Source organism: Symphalangus syndactylus, chromosome 19 (assembly GCF_028878055.3).
Source record: "Symphalangus syndactylus isolate Jambi chromosome 19, NHGRI_mSymSyn1-v2.1_pri, whole genome shotgun sequence".
NCBI classification, from domain to species: domain Eukaryota; kingdom Metazoa; phylum Chordata; class Mammalia; order Primates; family Hylobatidae; genus Symphalangus; species Symphalangus syndactylus.
Window position 1 is genome coordinate 17,630,528 of NC_072434.2, and position 19,616 is coordinate 17,650,143.

Genomic DNA, 19,616 nt, shown 5'->3' on the forward strand with positions numbered 1-19,616 from the left:
TAAATGCCTAAGATAATAGATGTTCAGAACATGGTATTTCTAATTCCCTCCACTATCATGCTGCAGTCCCATGTGGTGATTATGGGCAGGGACTGTGGGGCTCCACCGCCTCACCAGCTGTGTAAGCATAGGCAAGCTACTTAAATGCTCTATGCCTCAGGGTTCTCATCTGTTAAATGGGCATAATAAAAGCACCTTTCACATAGGGTGGTTTTGAGAATGAAATTAGTTTACTGACGTAAAATGCTTTGAATGGTGCCTAGTGCACAGGGAATGCCATATACGTGTTAGCTAGTGTTGTAGTGAGACAGTCACAGTTTGTTGTATTGGTATATCTCTGACTTACTACTTTTATAACTAACTACAGCTGTGGCCAGCAATATGCTTCAGGCCTTGGGAGTGTGGTGGAATTTTCGGACTTGAATGCCGAGGGTATAGCGAAGAGGGTAGAAAAGCAGAGGGGTCCACATATGCCCCAGCTCTGGGCTCTGAATGCTTTGCTAAAACGGCCATCTTTGCAGATTCTAGCTCTGCGCCTAAGGAGAAGAGAGCAAAGATATTATGTGTCTCCTGGGTGCCATTTACCCTCACTGAGCCACTGCTTTAATAAACACCAATATTTTTTAGCTCCACTGTAAATGTTGTTTATAGTGGAAATCATATTATAACAGCATTAATGGAATTTTTTAAAAGATGAAATATAAATCAACGACAAACATACTACTTGATGCAAAAACTGATTTTATTTATTCAATTTACCTCTAGTTTTTGTTTACATGCATATCTACTATGTGTTTACACAGTAGACATCACTGTTTATGTACAATTTATACCCTGTGTATTAGCACTAATTGATAACCCTTTTCCCTGTTATACGGTCTTTATAATAGTAATTATTATTGATAGCTGCACAGTCAGGTAGATAGGCCATAATTACCCCATTTTTGAAAATGACAATGTCCACCTTCTACATACTGCAGGAGAACTCTACATATGAATGATAGCAAAGAAAACAAATTGTAAAATAAAAGGAAATAAAAGGCCTAAATCTCCTTATGGCACAAGGGGAGTATTTGATTGCCTAGGAGCTATGAAATTCTGTCATTTGATTTTGCAATGAACTTCTACCCCAAATGCTTTATTTCACGTATCTATTTTTAAATTTAAGAGAATTAAAAAGAAGTTGCATGTGATGGATATGTAGAGTTTCATGATACTGTTGTCTATTTTTGTATATGCTTAAAATTTTCCATAAGTAAAAAAAGAATTTGCTTATAAATGATTTTTCCAATACCCTTGGAAATAGCTTGAAATATCTCTTGGTGAGCATGCCAACACTAACCCACATAGCACCTTTGTGGGAAATTTCAAAGTATCTCTTCCTCAAGAGCCTTTGCTGCCCTGTTCCTGGAAGGGTATGTGCTAAGGGTATATAAATCTACAGTGTCTGCACGGGGAAAGGTGCTGTTTGCATGTCGCGCTCTTGCATGGTGCACAACTTCTCACATATGCAAAGGCCTTGCTTGGGTATCGCTAAACCACTGTTGAAAACATGTTTAAGAAAGGGGGCACAGGGGCCGGGCGCGGTGGCTCAGGCCTGTAATCCCAGCACTTCGGGAGGCTGAGGTGGGCGGATCGCAAGGTCAGGGGATCGAGACCATCCTGGCTAACACAGTGAAACCCCATCTCTACTAAAAAATACAAAAAAATTCGCCAGGCATCGTGGCAGGTGCCTGTAGTCCCAGCTACTCGAGAGGCTGAGGCAGGAGAATGGCATGAACCCGGGAGGCGGAGCTTGCAGTGAGCCAAGATCGCGCCACTGCACTCCAGTCTGGGCGACAGAGCGAGACTCCGTCTCAAAAAAAAAAGAAGAGGGCACAGGGAGTACAAGGGAAGGGGAGGAGGCTGTAGCTGTTCCATCATTGGTGACCTATACGGGGTAGAGGGTGACTAGCAGTGCGTGATGCTACAGCAGGCCATGCCCTCCCCAGCCCACCCTGGGCTGGGCCCCTTGGGCCTGCTGTAGGTCATAGTCCACACTCACTGGAGGGGTCCACTCTATTGTTGTGTCCTGACCACATCCTTGCTAAGACCCAGGCTCTCCTTTCTCCTGGTAGCTCCGTGATGAACACAAATGCCCCTCTCCTGTCGGACCCTCCAGACGCTCCAGTCCAGTCTACCTTGGGATTGCGGTCATTACTCTCCTCTTGACTTTCCTCGTGCTTCTTGTTCTGTCCTGGTCTCGGTCAGTCTTTTCCCTGTCTGACGCGAGTCCCAGCTCCTTCTACCACTCCTGGGAATTCTCCATTTCCCGACTCACTGTCTGCAGCCTGCAGGCTCTGATAGCACCACAGGTGTCAGAAGGCGCCTCTTATGTTCAAGGGTCCTGGGCTTCCAGCATGGGAGTAGATGGCAAGTTACCAGTGGCCCCAAATGTTAGATACTGTGGCTTGATTACAGAGAAATAGGAGACAGCTCCATGAGATCCAACAGATGGTCTGATTAGGGAAGAAGGAAGCCAGTGCAGAACACTTACAAAATAACCGTGCTTGGTAGTGAGCTGTTTTGGACAGGGACGGTTTGGCAGGCCCTTCTGAAATCTTCACAACCAGCGTCAGGCCTGGCACTCAGCAGCACGCAACAAATATTTGTTAAATGCATAAATAAAACATAAGGGCTGGGTACAGTGGCTCACACCTGTAATCCCAGCACTTTGGGAGGCTGAGGCAGGTGGATTGCTTGAGGCCAGGTGTTCGAGACCAGCCTAGCCAACATGACAAAACCCCATCTCTGCTAAAAATATTATACAAAAATTAGCCAGACGTGGTAAAGCGTGCCTGTAATCTCAGCTACTTAGAAGGCTGAGGCAGGAGAACTGCTTGAACCCAGGAAGCAGAGGTTACAGTGAGCCAAGATTGTGCCACTGCACTCCAGCCTGGGTGACTCTGTCTCCAAAAACAAACAAACAAAACACTACTACAAAATGTGTATATTAGGGCAAAGAAATATGGCATAGAAGAGTGATCTGAGTGGATGAGAGTAATCCAGATTTCCTACAGGGGCACATTATTTTTAGAAACTGAAGGGTAGAGAGAAGTCTAGTGTAGTAGTCCAAGCACATAGTTCTCCACTGATAATACTGTGTAGCCTCTAGCAAGTTACTTAAACTTTCTCTGTCTCAGACTCATTTCCAAAACAGAATAGTGCTTACTAGATAGGAGTGGGGTGCTCCCTCGCAGGTGGTGCTCACTGGAAGGCCTCAGTGAGTTAATGGGTAAATGGGGCTTAGTGCTTGATCAATAGAATTAGCAACATCATCTGACATCCCATCTTCACATTCCTGGGAGTCCCCTACAATTGCTCCTACTTCTCTTACAAAGCAACATTTCATTTTCCTAAATTATTTTCTAGTCCCTGTTCATAGTCAACTTGTTTTGTTAAAATTACTTTATTCTTTGTAGAAAATGATGCAGGCTCATAAAAAAGAGCTCCAAGCAATAAAGTACAAATAAAGAAGCAAAATAGAGTTGATATTTAAGAACAGAGTGCTGTTCTCATCACGTGGCTCTAGTCCCTTGTATGTATATCGTTCTCATGCGAGTCACTGAAGTAAAATATTACTCCATGGAACTTGGATGTTTTTGCTAATTCTTGAATAAAGACAAACAAGTTTGTATTATAAAGTACCAAACTACCTAACATGCCAAAAACTTTTGGCATATTATGTGACTTTTTCTAGAATAAAAACCAAGGTTATTTGTACAAGACATTGGAAACAAATTCCTCTTGATGTTTTCTTTCTGTTTATCAGTGGCCTGAGGCTTCCACCACTAAACCCAAAGCTGTAGATATCTATTGCTTGGATTATAAGCCTTCCAAGGGAAGAAGGTAATGATGTTTTTTTAGCATATGTGGAAATTGATATTACTGTATTCTGTAGCTCTGGAAAAAACTAATTATTCATATTTCTGTGAAGGGCTTAGCCTGAAAAGAATCTGTTGAGAAAGGAGAAAGATTTGTAATATCCAACAATTTCAAAGCCAAAGTTTCTAGTTTATTGCTCATATTTAGAGATAAGGAAATAGGCCCCGGAGAATTGGGAGGACAGGGCAAAAGTCACAATGGACTGAGATCACAGCCCAAGTCTCCTGATGTGTAGCCATTTGGAAACATTTCTTTCTATTTGTGTCTTGGAAGATGGGAAAGAGGCAAAAAAAAAAAAAAAAAAAAAAATTTAAAGGATATAAGGCCAGGTGCGGTGGCTCTTGCCTGTAATCCCAGCACTTTGGGAGGCCGAAGCAGGTGGATTGCCTGAGGTCAGGAGTTCAAGACCAGTCTGGCCAAGATGGTGAGACCCCATCTCTACTAAAAACACAAAAAAATTAGCCAGACGTGGTGGCATGCACCTGTAATCCCAGCTACTCGGGAAGCTGAGGCTGGGGAATTGCTTGAACCAGGGAGGTGGAGCTTGCTGTGAGCTGAGATCATGCCACTGCACTCCAGCCTGGGCGACAGAGCAAGACTCTCCCTCAAAAAAAAAAAAAAAAAAAAAAAGATATAAATATACAGTTAAATAGGATAAATAAGACCTAGGGTTCAATAGGTCAGTAGAGTGGCTTTAGTTAACAATAACCTATTGAACACTTCAAAATAGCTAGAAGAGAATAATTTAAACATTCCTAGCATAAAGAGAAGATAAATATTTAAGGTGGTGGATATCCCAATTACCCTGATTTGATCTTTACACATTATATGAAAGTATCAGAATAGCACATGTTGGCTGGTCACAGTGGCTCATGCCTGTAATCCCAGCATTTCGGGAGGCTGAGGTAGGAGGATCACTTGAGGCCAGGAGTTTGAGATCAGCTTAAGCAAAATAGTGAGATCCTGTCTCTACAGAAAAATTTAAAAATTAGCCAGGCATGGTGGTATGTGCCTACAGTCCCAGTTACCTGGGAGGCTGATGCAGAAGGATTAGTTGAGCCCAGGAGTTCAAGGCTGCAATGCAGTGAGCTATGATCGTGCCACTGCATTCCAGCCTGGGCAACACAGTGAGACCCTGTCTCAAAAAAATATGTATGTAATATAAAATTACATATACCCCCAAATATGTAAATCTATTATGTATCCATTTTTAAAAACGAATAAAAAGAGTAGGTAGTTCAAATAAAAGCTCAAGACAGGCAATTGTATTAGTCAGAAAGTAAAGCTTTCTGGAGAGTTTCCTAACTTCTGAATAAACTTCAGCAGGTTTTGCAGAATTAGACTAGTGGTAACATAAGGCTCTCGCAAAAAAATTTCGGAAAGTACTCTTGCCCTTTTAAGTGCAAAATAAGCAGATTGCAAAGGCGCTTTTCCTCTCCACCCTGAAAGGTGGTGTTTGTACCTGAAAAGGGAGGAGGGAGAGGGCCTGAGTACGGAGGCTTCCCATCCACTTATACAATTTCCCAGCGAGGACTTGGGGATCTGCAAGGCCTGTGCCAAGTCAGGCTTTATGCTGGCATTGAGAAGTGATACACAAATGGGCAGAAACAATGAAGAAATGCTTTGTGGGATTTGAGAGACCTCACATCCCCCAATACGCTGTTAATATCACTTGTTGAATTAGAGACTGGGCGCAGTGGCTCATGCCTATAATCCCAGCACTTTGGGAGGCTGAGGTGGGAGGATCCCTTGAGCCCAGGAGTTTTGAGACCAGTCTGGGCAACATGGTGAGACCTTGTCTCTGTAAAAAAATTTATTTTTTAATTTTTTTGGAGACAGGGTCTCATTCTGTCACCCAGGCTGGAGTACAGTGGCACAATCATAGCTCACTGCGGCCTCGAACTCCTGGGCTCAACTGATTCTCCCATCTCAGCCTCCATGCCCAGCTAATTGTTATATTTTTTGTAGAGACAGGGTTTCGAACTCCTGGACTCAAGCAGTCTGCCTGCCTTGGCCTCCCAAAGTGCTGGAATTATAGGTGTGAACCACCGCACCTGGCCTACACAATTTTTTTTTTAATTAGCTGGGTGTGGTGGCATGTACCTGTGGTCCGAGCTACTCGAGAGGCGGACGTGGGAGGATGTCTTGAGCCCAGGAGGTTGAGGCTGCAGTGAGCTGTGATTGTACCACTGCACTCCAGCCTGGACAACAGAACAAGACCCTGTCTCAAAAAAAAAAAGAAAAAAAAGAAATTAGCATAGGTTTTTAGCGAGGAGAGGCTACCTCTAAAGCCCCACCATGACTGCACCCTTGGCCTTCAAGACCCACACACTTTAAGGGTGTGCTCAGGTGCACCAGAGCTGTGCACAATCCTAAGAGCCACTGATGTTTTCACAGGTGGGCTGCAAGAGCACCAAGCACCAGAATCACATATGTGACTATCACCAAAGAGAGAGACTACTGCGTGGAAGACCAGACTATTGAGAGCTGGAGAGAAGAAGGTTTCCCAGTGGGCTTGAAGCTTGCTGTGCTTGGTATTTTCATCATTGTGGTGTTTGTCTACCTGACTGTGGAAAATAAGTCGCCGTTTGGTTAAGTAATTTAGGAGCAAAGCAATGCTCCAAGTGAGGCCTCCTGCTTCAGGAAAGAACCAAAACACTACCCTGAAGGGCCAGCCTAGCCTGCAGCCCTCCCTTGCAGGGAGCCTTCCCTTGCACTGTGCTGCTCTCATAGATCGGTATCTGGGCTCAGCCAGGTGGAAGGAACCAATGGGAGAACGAGGCACCTGTGTTAACAGCATGATGGTTAGGAAATCCCCCAAGTCATGTCAGCTGTCATTAAAGGTGCTTCCATATTTGAGCAGGTGTCAAACAAGGAAACTGGTGTTTTTCTTTCTAACGATGGTGACAAGCCATACGTCACATTTTATTCACTCTTCCAATTGTATAGCCAACCCTGGGAAACAGCTAATTTACAGCAGAAGAATGTGTCTAGTTTAGTAAACATAAAGAAATGTCCAACACCATGAAAACAGTTTGGAACAGGATAGCATTTCTGCCTTCGAAACTTAGCAAGGTTCTAAAAAATTACCATCTGAAAAAGGAATGGAATAACCATGGCCTCAGGGACCAGGCAGAGCTGTGTAGGCACCACCTCCTCTCTTTATCGGCCCTGTGACCTTGGGTGAGTTAGTTGTCCTCCTGGAGTTTCAATGTCAGCTTTCAAAAATAGGGGTAGAATAGGCCTCTTAGGGTGATGAAGGATTTGAGGAAATAACGTGAGTAATGTACTTAGTGTAGTCCACACCTGACTTGTAGCAAGCACTCAATAAATGCTTAAGCAATGTTACACTTTGGCACAATATGGGAGGAGCTAATTCTACGTACAAAAAAGCATCAAAGGCTGGGCATGGTGGCTCACGCCTGTAATCCCAGCACTTTGGGAGGCTGAAGTGGGTGGATCATTTGAGGCCTGGTCAACCTGGTGAAACCCTGTCTCTACTAAAAATACAAAAAGTTAGCAGGGTGTGGTGGCGCACGCCTGTAGTCCCAGCTACTCGGGAGGCTGAGGCAGCAGAATCACTTGAACCCAGGAGGCGGAGGTTGCAGTAAGCAGAGATCGTTGCAGTAAGCAGAGGAAGTTGCAGTAAGCAGAGATGCACTCCAGCCTGGGCAACAGCCCAGGCTCATGATCCACCCGCCTCGGCCTCCCAAAGTGCTGGGATTACAGGCGTGAGCCACCACACCCAGCCTGAAAATGCTTATTTAAAAATTTTTTTAAAAATAGCTTTATTGTGGAAGGCTGAGATAGGGGAATTGCTTGAGTCTAGGAGTTCAAGGCTGCAGTGAGTTGTGATCACACTACTTCACTCCAGCCTGGGCCCTGTCTCTTAAAATATATATATATAGAGAGAGAGATAAATAATTTATATGCCATATAATTCACCTACTGAGAGTTACAGTTCAATGATTTTTCGTATGTTCATGGAGTTATGCAATCATTCCTGCAATAAATTTTACAATATTTGCATCATTCCAAAAAGAAATCCTTAAGGTGCTCATTTTAATGGTAAACAAAAAAGGACACAAATTTGTTGCCCCATATTATCACAACTGCACAACACGGGAAGAAAATATGTCAAAATGTTAAGAGTACTTCAGTGACTGGGGCTCTAATTTTTCCCCCTACTTCTACTTTTTAAATATTTTTAAAGATTTCTGTAAGCAGTGTGTATCAGTTTGCTAATGAGAGAATATAAATATTAATTTTTAAAAATTGCATTCTGTCTGGATGTGGTGGCTCATGCTTGCAATCCCAGCACTTTGGGAAGCTGAGGTAGGAGGATCGCTTGAGGCCAGGGGTTTGAGACCAGCCTGGACAACATAGTAAGACCCTGCCTGTAAAACAAAAAAGAAGAAGAAGAAATTTTTGAAAAACTGCATACTGTATTACAGTTTGAACACAAGGATCATAAAACTCTAGTAAGACTGGCTTAAACACAGATTTATTTTTATCTCATAAAAAGAAGTCTAGGGCCAGGCGCCATGGCTCAACCCTGTAATTCCAGCATTTTGGGAGGCCTGGGTGGGCGGATCACCTGAGGTCGGAAGTTCAAGACCAGCCTGACCAACATGGACAAATCGTGTCTCTACTAAAAATACAAAATTAGCCGGGCGTGGTGGCACATGCTTGTAATACCAGCTACTCGGGAGGCTGAGGCAGGAGAATCACTTGAACCCGAGAGGCTGAGGTTGCGGTGAGCCAAGATCATGCCATTGCACTACAGCCTGGGCAACAAGAGTGAAACTCCGTCTCAAAAAAAAAAAAAAGTCTAGAGTTTAAAATGTTCAATATTGTTTAAAATGACCAAAAATGTGATATAATTCTGATTCAAACAAACCAACTGCAGAAAAAATTATGATCAAGGAGATGTGAAACTGACCTGATTCTTGGTGGTATTCAGAGAGGTTTGGTCTGACTGAGCTGCAGCAGCTGTCCGACTCCCAGGGGAAAAAGCAAAGGCTAACAGAATCCCAGATACTGGCCTGACACCTTGGAACTGCTGAAATTCCATGAAGGATCCAGATAATGGCCATCACATCATCATTTAAGGCAGGACATAAGGACTAACCATGTCTCTTCTCCAGCTCTACATACTTCATCCTGAGCAGCAAGGGAGGCTGAGAAAGTGGGCATTGGAGCCTTGGCAGCCTCTGTGTTAGACAGACGAGGGAGAAGAGGATTTTGGTCATAGGAGTAAGCAGAGCCAACCTACAGTGGTGGCCACATGCACTTAAAAAAGAAAACTTCTGTTGTGTTGTTTTGTTTGTTTTGAGACAGGGTCTCACTCTATTACCTAGGCTGGAGTGTGGTGGATCACCACAACCTCCACCTCCTGGGCTCAAGCGAACCCCTCACCTCGGCCTCCCGAGTAGCTGGGACTACAGGCCCGCGCCACCACACCTGGCTAATGTTTTTGTATTTTTTATAGAGATGGGGTTTCACCATGTTGCCCAGGCTGGTTCCGAACTCCTGGGCTCATGTGATCCTCCCAAAGTGCTGGCTTTACAGGTGTGAGCCATCGTGCTCCACGAAAACTTCTGTTCTTAGTAAAACCAAACATTATAAAAAATAAAACTCCTAGAAAGTTTCCTCCATTATTTTCAACTTTTCCCAGTTCTTTTATGTTAGAATTCTGGAATCAGTTTAAAGAGACTGCACAAGACAATTACTTTTGTGTCTGACCATTCAAGGTGTGAGTTCCCAACCAGCAGTATCAGCATCTCAGGCTCCATCCCAACTACTGAGCCAGAATCTGCATTTCAACAGGATCCCAGGTGATTCCTACCCAAATTAAAGTTTGGGATGCATTGTGGTGGCCCATCCCTATCAGATGCTGTGATATAGTGATATAATAAACAATTTATATTTTGTCTCTGCCCCTGGTACCTGGCACACAGTTCCTAAAACCGTTGGAATCTCCTGAGTAGTAAGAGTGTCTTTTTTAGGCTCTTTGAGATGACTGGTGGCTGGGGGCCACTAGATAGCTTCAGGATGGGGACAGGTCACCAGAAAGATCAAGGCAGGATTCTAGGGTTAGAACTTTCAGTCCCATTCCCCCAACCTCCAGGAAAGGGAGATGAACTGAAGGTTCAGTCAATCATCAATGGCCAATGATTGAATCAATCATGCCTCCATAACGAAGCCTCCATAAAAACCTAAAATGACTGGGTTCGGAAGCAGGTTCTGGGTAGCTGAACCTGTGGAGATGCCTGGAGGGTGGAGTGCTAGAGACAGTGCAGAGCTCTGTGCCCCTTCCCACATGCTTCACCCTGTGTGTCTCTTCCATCTGGCTGCTCATCTGCACCCTTTATTATTAAACCAATACATGTAAGGGAAGTGTTTCCCTTAGTTTTGTGAACCACCCTAGCAAATTAATCTAACCCAAGGAGAGGGTCCTAGGAACCTTGATTTATAGCCGGTTGTTCAGAAGCACAGGTCACAATGTAGAGTTCGTAACTGGCATTGGAAGTGGGGGGCAGTCTTCTGAGACTGAGCCCCGAACCTGTGGGATCTGATGCTGTGCCTAGGCAGACGGTGTTGGAATTGAATTAAATTATAGGGCATCCAGTTGGTGTCTGATGGAGAATTTTGTGTCAGAATTGCTTAGTGTGTGGGGAAAAAACCCACACATCTGGTGTCAGAAGTGTTGTGGTGGGTAGGAGTAGGAAAAAACACTTTGGTTGGCCGGGCATGGTGGCTAACACCTATAATCCCAACACTTTGGGAGGCTAAGGTGGGCAGATCGCTTGAGCTGAGGAGTTCGAGACCAGCCTAAGCAACACGGCAAAACCCTGTCTCTACAAAAAATACAAAAATTATCCATGTGTGGTGGTGCACGCCTGTAGCCTCAGCTACTTGGGTGACTGAGGTGGGAGGATCGTTGAACCCTGGAGGTCGAGGATACAGTGAGCCATGGTTTCGATACTACACTCCAGCCTGGGTGACAAAGTGAGACCCTGTCTCAAAAAAACAAAACAACAACAAAAAAACCCAAAAACAAACAAATAAACAAAAAATACTTTTTTTTTTCCTGTCTCTAATAGATCCATATATAGGAGCAGTCTCTAAAACTCAGGCCAGAGGACCAATGAGTTAAGTCTATCAGGAACCTAAGCGCAATGGGGACGTGTTCCCTCTTGGAGAAAAACTTGTCTTAAAAGAAGAGACTCAAGGCATACAAGTGTGGTCCCAGGCAATGTGTCACCATCCATTCAACAATCGATTAGCACCTCTTGTTCCATTGCAATAAAATGACAAATAAAACCAGCCAGGCGTAGTGACTCACATCTGTAATCCTAGCGCTTTGGTAGGCAGAGGTGGGAGGATCACTTGAGGCTGGGAGTTGAAGACCAGCCTTAGCAACAGAGCAAGACTCTGTCTCTACGAAAAAAAAAAAAAAGAAAGAAAAAAGAAAAATTAGCTACTCAGGAGGCTTAGCCCAGAGGATCACTTGGGCCCAGGATTTCGAGGAGGCTGCAGTGAGTTATTACTGTGCCACTGCACTCCCCGTGGGTGATAGAGCAAGACCCTGTCTCTAAAAAAAATTTTTTTTAAATCAGTATAAGATATAGTTCCTGCTCTTAAGGAACACACAGTCTGACAGGAGAGATGGAAAAGTCAAAAGATATTACGGTGTTAAGTGACATCCTTTTGATGGTGGCATAGGGTACCCTGGAAGCACAAAAGAGCAACCTTCTCCTATATTGGGAGTAGACAGGGGTAGCTTCCTAGAAAAAGTGGTACCACAGCTGAAGCCAGAAGGATGAGTAGGACTCAGTCCAAATAAGGGAAAAGTGGGCGAGGCTAAAGGAAAAGTCTGCCAGGCGAGGGAGCAGTATTTACAAAGACTAGTGTGTGAGAGACTGCATGGCAGGTTTAGAGAGCCATAAGAGAGTGAAGAGGGTGGGGAGAGATGAGGCTGGAAAAGAAGGTGGGATTCAGATCACAGAGGGTCTTGGGACCATAGGAAGGAAAATATGGTCCATGTTAAAGTTTGAACTTTAATGGAAGCCAATGCATAAGAAAAGGAACTCTTCTAAGGACTAACAGTGTCTGCCTCCCTGATTGTCTTCCATGTCAGTTGCCACAGCCTCCTGCCTGAGAGCTGGATAGGTGGGCTTCTAAGGAGGGGTCAAACCAAGGAGCTGTGTGCTGAATCCCCTGAGGGACTTGGGACAGGGGAGAGGCAGGTCAGTTTGCAGTGTATTGGCAGCAACAGATGTGGGCAGCCCAACGTGGGTGCCTTTGATACGGGCAGTGAATGGGGCAATGCTACTGGAGCGAAAGCAGCAGAGAAGGAATAATAAGCTGCTGGCCGGTGGCTGAGATAGCTTTGTGGGGCTCCCAGGGAGAACAGAATTGTGGCTGCAATTGGCCAGTGCAAATAGATAGGACAGGGGAATCGGGGGTGAAGAGGAACAATTAAAACATCTCTGCTTAGAAAACTCTAAGAATGCACTTGCCCCGTTTTTTGAGTGTTTGTGATGTGACCCAAGTGTTTTATGATCCTTTTTTTTTTGAAACACAGTCTCACTCTGTCACCCAGGCTGGAGTGCAGTGGCACGATCTCAGCTCACTGCAACCTCCGCCTCCCAGGTTCAAGTGATTCTCCTGCCTCAGCATCCCAAGTAGCTGGGATTACAGGAACTCATCGCCGCACCCAGCTGATTTTTGTATTTTTAGTAGAGATACAGTTTCACCATGTTGCCCTGGCTGGTCTTGAACTCCTGACCTCAGGTGATCCACCCACCTCGGCCTCCCAAAGTGCTGGGATTACAGGTGTGAGCTACCGCGCCCAGTCCATGATCTTCTTTTTTTTTTTTTTGAGACGGAGTCTCGCTCTGTCACCCAGGCTGGAGTGCAGTGGCGCAATCTCGGCTCACTGCAGGCTCCGCCTCCCGGGTTCACACCATTCTCCTGCCTCAGCCGCCCGAGTAGCTGGGACTACAGGCGCCTGCCATGATGCCCGGTGAATTTTTTGTATTTTTTAGTAGAGACGGGGTTTCACAGCGTAAGCCAGGATGGTCTTGATCTCCTGACCTCGTGATCCGCCCGCCTCGGCCTCCCAAAGTGCTGGGATTACAAGCGTGAGCCACCACGCCCGGCCCATGATCTTCTTTTTAAGGCTCACCTTTCCCTGGTAATTTGGGGAAAATAGGTCCAGGGAGTGGGGGCTGACTGACGTCCCAGGATCACTGGCATCAAGCTGACTTCCGCAGAGAGCTGATGCAGGCCAGGCCAATTCTCCCATTGCTGCCCTGTTCCTACATTCTCCACAATACAGTGACACAGGCCGTGTTACATGTAACAGGCTTTTCTGACATTTTAGATGGAAGGGAAAATGTATATGAAATTGAAATGTGGGGAGGGAAGAACCTCAACACCGATTGCTAAAGGAATCATTCCCAGAATCCTAGGAAAATAAAAAGTGCTAACCCCATTAAAAGTGCATTGAAGCAGCTAGCTTTGCTTTCTGCTTCAGGATTCATCCTTTTGCAAGGGCCCCACCTTTAAACCTTCAGAGTGATTCTCCACCCTGAGACCCCCATACAGGGCACAATCATACCTCCCTCCCAGCGGCTCACAATGATTCAGACGTAGTTCTGGTCTCAGACACAATCCTGCCTGAATCTATATAAAGAAAGAGAAAAATCTCCCTCACTCCACAACATCATACTATGCCAAGATTTCTCCTGCTTCCAACGTGCGGAGTGTATTTGTTTGTTTTCAAATCTTATGCTTCGTTCTGTTTCTGCAGTTTCTAGAGCACAGCTGGGGACCTGGTACGTAAAAAACTGGCCTTACCTCAGTGCCTTCTCCAGCGGCAGAGTCATTGACCCCCTCCCATCCCACCTTCAGCTATACAAGGACCCATGATCTTGAGATTTTCTTGACCTTGGGCCAAATCAAATTCTAAGGCAGGGCACTAGTCTCAGCAATAGGAAGAGAATCAGTCTAGAGATTGATTTCTTCTTGTCAAAAGCAAACTCCTGGACAGCGAGGTGTTTTATTTTTTCAATTTCAACGCCTCATCTGCCTCCCCTACAAATCTTGGAGTTCTTTGTGTCGAGGACTGTGTCTTAATCATCTCTGGATCTCCTCTCGAAGTGATGTCTGTGCTACCTCCCGAAAGGGCCCATTTCCATTTTGAGCAGTTTCCAACTCAAATAGACATTTGAAACCACAAAACCAATACCCCGGATTTTGCCTCCTGTTTATCCCTGTGATGAGAAGTCCCTAAAATGAGCAAACTGCTGTTGAAAGGCATTCCCAATCAACCTCATTATGCAGTTGTTTAGCCTTCTAACACACTGTCATTCCCAGGGCATCCAAAGTGCTCATTCCTATAAATGTAGCTATTTACAGCAGGGTCAATCCCGTCACCCAGCAAAGGTGTTCTCCATCCCATGGCCAAACAATGAAGTGGAGCCCTGGATGGAGAAACAGGATTGAGCGAATTGCATGTCACACAGACACACTGGATTTCACAGGCTTGTGTTCTACAGATGGGGCAATGAGGCCAATTCTATCGCATGCATGCTGTTTAAATCTCTACCCAGTCAATATTCAGGGTGGCAGATGGAAGAAATTCTTAAAGGCTCTATTTCTGTTCTTCGACATTCAAAGAAATACTGTGCTACCACCTCTTAAAAATAATTGGTTAAGTACCAAGTTATTTTCATTGCCACAGTCATAAATAAAGAAGTGCTAGACCACAATGTTTATATCTATAGTAGTTGATAATCTTACATGCAAGAAAAATGATTGTTGATGTTTAGGAGGTTGTTTTTCTTGCTTTTTTTCCTCCCTTCCTTACCTCCCCTACCCCTACCTCCCAGCCAAGAAAAGTCTTGTTGATTAGAGTAACGAGAAGGGGCTGATTTGGAAGTAAAATTAAACTTGACTCTTTCCTGAAGCAAGAACGTAATCTCAAGACTAAAATAAGAAAGTGCCTAACCAACTTGGCATTTTATTCTGAGGAAGATTCCTGATAGAAACTTGGATGGAAGAAAATGAAAGGGAAGCCAATTAGCCTGTGTTAAGCAATGCTAACTTTTAACAAGCTTGCTCAAGAAGAAATGAACCTGTTAAGAGGGTCATCCAGGGCTTCCTTGCCACCTCGGTGCACAGCCCAATCATGCTTTCTTCTTGTTCATTTTGGCAAAGCAGGTGAGTGAGGAGCAGGAAAAAAAATATGCGGAGGTGTTGCAGCAACTCGCCAATCAGCACTGCTACAAGATTGCCAGCATTTACAGGACCGCATTCACTGAGAAATGATGGCTCCTATGAATGTTCTTGTGTGTGGGCATCACCTAAACACAACCCTGCCTAATGAATCAATCTGTGGAGAGCCAGAGGGAGGTATTCTAGGTACTGCAGATGTGGATGAGGACAGCTCTCCTAATTTCCTGGCAACAGGAGACTGGTGTGACAACTGTAATTCCTGGAGAGCCATTGGTAAAATCCTCCTTGGGTTCAAGGGTTAGCTAAACATATGTGGAGGGGAAAGGATGAGTTTGTCTTTTTTTTTTTTTTTTTTTTTTTAGTTTATTGCTACTGGGTTTTTTTTTTTAATTTGTCCCTTGAAGGAGAATGGATTATTAATGTTCATTACTGTTTTGATTAGGAGGCAGCTCTTTTTTCCTTCCCAGATTAATGTTGGGCAACCCTTCAAATTGGCAAACAGAGAGAAGGGCAACCCTACAACGTGTATGAACAGGGATGGCTTTGCTGCTGTGAAGAACACGTTGCTCTCACTCGCATTACTAGCAAAGAAAGGTGAGATCTGGTCTAAGAAGGGCTGAGGCAGAAATTTAAAAATAAATATGCATTCATTCACTCCAAGAAAAGTAACAAGCAAGGCAAGGGTTAAAAAGAAAAGAAGCAAGTTTTCTTCTGCTTAGCAGCTCACTTCAAGGACAGTTATAAGTTATAAGATAACGCTGTCCGAAAAGCCCAGGCCAAAGGAATGGGCTCCAGACACCCACTCCTCCCTCCAGAGCAAGGTTGAAAGGAAAAAAAAGAGAGGAAGACAAATTCCTTTACTGTTACTCCTTTCCCTGGCTTCTTAAGCATAACTATGTTTTACAAATGTCTGTATTTAGCTAGTTCTTGTTTTTCTTTTGACTCAGCTACAAGGCCACCAGCTATGCAGGGCCACAAGTTATGCACTATATGGTTAACTGCCTTTGTTTTGCTTTTGTAAGCCTGCTTGTAAAAGCCCCGCTCTGTCTTTGTTCAATGCTCAGCTTTTTGGATGTGAATCCACTGAGCCGGTGCATACCCTAAAATAAATATCCTCCTGTTCTGCCATATCGGTCTCTCCATTCCTCAGTTTACCTCAACGGGGCAACGTTGGGGAGAGTGTCCTGAGCAGAAGATCCAGGATCCAATTCTACCTCTGCCCTGGCAGGCTCCTTTGGGGCCTCGGCTTCCTTATCTGTAAAACGAGCACCAGAATGATCTGAGCCAGAAACTATGCAATGGGGAAGCTTAAAGACATTATGTTAAGTGAAATAAGCCAGTCAGAAAAGGACAAATACTATATGATTCCATTTACATGAGTTACCTAGAGTAGTTGGATTCACAGAGTTAGAAAGCAGAATGGTGTTGCCGGGGCTGGAGACTGCAGGGAATGGGGGGTTACTGTTTAATGGGTGCAGAATATCCATTTTGGAGAATGAAAAAAGTTCTAAGATGGATGGTGGTGATGGCTGCACAGCAGCATGGATGTGCTTACTGCCACTGAACTGTACCCTTAAAAATGGTTACAATGGTAAATTTTGTTATGTATATTTTACCACTATTTTTTTGGGACGGAGTTTCGCTCTTATTGCCCAGGCTGGAGTGCAATGGCGTGATCTTGGCTCATTGCAACCTCCGCCTACTGGGTTCAAGTGATTCTCCTGTCTCAGCTAGTCCTGAGTAGCTGGGATTACAGGCATGCACCACCACGCCCGGCTAATTTTGTATTTTTAGTAGAGATGGGGTTTCTCCATGTTGGCCAGGCTGGTCTCGCACTCTCGACCTCAGGTGATCCACCTGCCTCAGCCTCCCAAAGTGCTGGGATATAGGCATGAGCCACCGTGCCTGGCCTTTCACAATATATATTAGAAAATAAACTAAGCAACTATCCACAACATTCACTCAAAGTATCAGGAGTCTCAAATTCAAGCACCCATGGGGGTCAGGCCATTTGTATGAGTGAGCCCACAGCCTTCCCTAGCGTAGAGAGGAGGTGGTAGCTCCCAGCCCAGCCAAGCCATGCCATGCAGGAATGTGATTAGACTTTTCAAGAGGAAGGGAATATTCTGGATATTTATGTGAAATGTCTTAATTATTTAAATTGGCAACTAATTCAAAATTTTAAAAAGCAACAAACTGTGGGCAAACAAAATATATCTGCAGGTGAGATTCTGTTTTCTACCTCTCTGTAGGTAACCAGTCTGTATCATCTACTTTTCGTTTCTTCTTCGTTTGCCAGCATTCCCACCCCCACACATCTCCCTTAATAACAGGTTTTGGCCAAGACAAACTATCTGGATAAGTCCATTGACTTTCTACATTGTGTGCCTATGAGAGCCCAGCCAGAATATACCAGCATAGGCAGGGTAAACCCACCTATAGGCAGGTGCAATGGCATCAACACTGCCATCATTGTAGCAGAGCCTATCAGAGATCTGGGGTACACATGTGCATTTTCTAGCCCCAAACTCACTTTTACGTCAAGAATTCTACTAATTCTTATCATTATTTTCTAGTTTTCTCAATGGAGACCTAGTGAAATAGTTCTCACCTCCTCTGCCATCACACTCTATGCCTTTGCCCTCTTAATTTCTGGTGTAAAACCAGCTTCCTTAGTACATCTGACGTCCACACTCACTACCATATTCAGAAGTCAGATGAGGCCTGGTGCAGGCCTGTAATCTCAGCACTTTGGAAGGCAGAAGTAGACGGATCACTTGAGGTCAGGAGTTTGAGACCAGCCTCGCCAACATGTTGAAACCCCATCTCTACCAAAAAAACACAAAAATTAGCCAGGTGTGGTGGCACATGCCTGTAATCCCAGCTACTTGGGAGGCTGAGACAGAAGAATTGCTTGAACCCGGGAGGTAGAGGTTGCAGTGAGCCGAGATTGTGCCACTGCACTCCAGCCTGGGCGACAGAGCAAGGCCCTGTCTCAAAAAAAAAAAAAAAAAGAAGTCAGATGATATCATGCATCTTTCTTGATATTTGACAAGTGTGGAAAATACATCCCAATATGTAAGCTTCTAGAGTACAAGGGTTTTATACTTTAGGGGAGTAGTAGCAGCATGCAGATTCTAGAGGTCGCCTGTGCTGTATTTCACTTATAAGCCTGATACTGCAACTTGGCAAAATAACATAGGCAGCATTCCTCATTTGCTAGCAGCTTCATTTAAAGGTGGGATGTTGCTTGCAAAAGTAGGCCATTTGGAGAAGTGTGGGGAACATATCACTAATCATCTGCCAGTTCGATGCCTGCTTATACCAAATCTGGTAGCAAAAAGGAGAAACTTGAGCATTTCCTTAGGCTAGACTTTCTACAATTAATTCTCAGTGACAGCGCAGATGTCTCTTGCTTGTAAGAAGCCATCAAAAGGTTCTTTTGGATGTGCTATGCTCTCCCTAAGTGGGGAAGCAGAAGTACTGCTTAGATAAACAGATCTGCATTCTCAGGAAATTCTGCTCTGCTGGCTATGGGAAGGCTGTAGGCTCTGTATTCCGTGAGTCTTTCTGCCCTACCACCCATGTGGTTCAGTGTGGCCCTATGCCCAGCAATGCCTCTTTCGATCAGCACTTTTCCCCAGACAACTACAGTTTGCCTGTTTGAGAGCCATGACAATTTTTCTCCTTTTTATCATTCTGCTGGCAAGTATAGACAGCCTACTATGTGCTGCGCACTGTGCTAGGTGCTGAGCTATAACAACAAGTAAGACACTCTCCCCTCCCTTAAGAAGCTCACCAAATAGTGGGGGAAGCAGAGCCATAAACAGATGATTATAACCTGTCCTGAGTGTTTGGATGGATGCAGTTTTGGTGCTCTACCCAGATCCCCTTCCCTGGCTCAGCACACCCACCTCTGCGGCATGGGGGTTGGCTGCTAACGGCTCATGGGTGCCCCTCTCCTCCTGAGAGTTGTCCTCAGATGATGGGTGCTGCCTCTTCTACTCCCTTATACCCACCCACTCCCTTATACCCTTTGGCAGCCCACAGCCAGAGGATGGACTGATGTGGCCTGGGCACAGTAGCTTATGCCTATAATCTCAGCAGTTTCAGAGGCCAAGGCAGGAGGATCACTTGAGGCCAGGAGTTCGAGACTAGCCTGGGAAACCTAGGGAGACCTCATCTCTACAAAAAATAAACAAAATCAGCCAGGTGTCATGGTGCACACCTGTAGTCCCAGCTCCTCGAGAGGCTGAGATGGGAGGATTGCTTGAGCCCAGGAAGTTGAGGCTGCAGTAAGCCAAGATTGTGCCACTGCCCTCCAGCCTGGGTGACAGAGTGAGACCCTGATTTTTAAAAGGGGGAGCATTGGCCGGGTGCGGTGGCTCATGTCTGTAATCCCAGCACTTTGGGAGGCCAAGGCAGGTGGATTATCTAAAGTCAGG

At 44.9% G+C, this 19,616-nt stretch overlaps 1 protein-coding gene and 1 long non-coding RNA gene across 11 annotated transcripts in view; one reads left to right on the plus strand and one right to left on the minus strand.

Annotated features, from left to right (window-relative positions):
• Nucleotides 1-6,803, plus strand: part of LEMD1 (LEM domain containing 1) — a 33,629-nt gene extending 26,826 nt beyond the window's left edge. For 6 of the 10 annotated variants that reach the window (XM_055234783.1, XM_055234786.1, XM_055234777.2 and 3 more), the window contains 2 exons: nucleotides 3,812-3,888; nucleotides 6,322-6,803. In XM_055234783.1, coding sequence (XP_055090758.1) covers nucleotides 3,812-3,888; nucleotides 6,322-6,520 — 276 coding nt within the window. In that variant the 3' untranslated portion in view covers nucleotides 6,521-6,803. The remainder of the gene's footprint in view (nucleotides 1-3,811; nucleotides 3,889-6,321) is intronic. The other 4 variants (XM_055234779.1, XM_055234781.1, XM_055234784.1 and 1 more) reach the window with 1 other exon arrangement.
• LOC129458685 (uncharacterized) lies at nucleotides 727-15,255 on the minus strand. Its single transcript, XR_008649711.2, has 4 exons — nucleotides 15,072-15,255; nucleotides 8,867-9,137; nucleotides 6,028-6,145; nucleotides 727-2,945 (listed from the first exon to the last, which is right to left on the minus strand). It is a non-coding gene; the product is annotated as an uncharacterized lncRNA (long non-coding RNA).
• Between the last annotated feature and the right edge of the window lie 4,361 nt (nucleotides 15,256-19,616).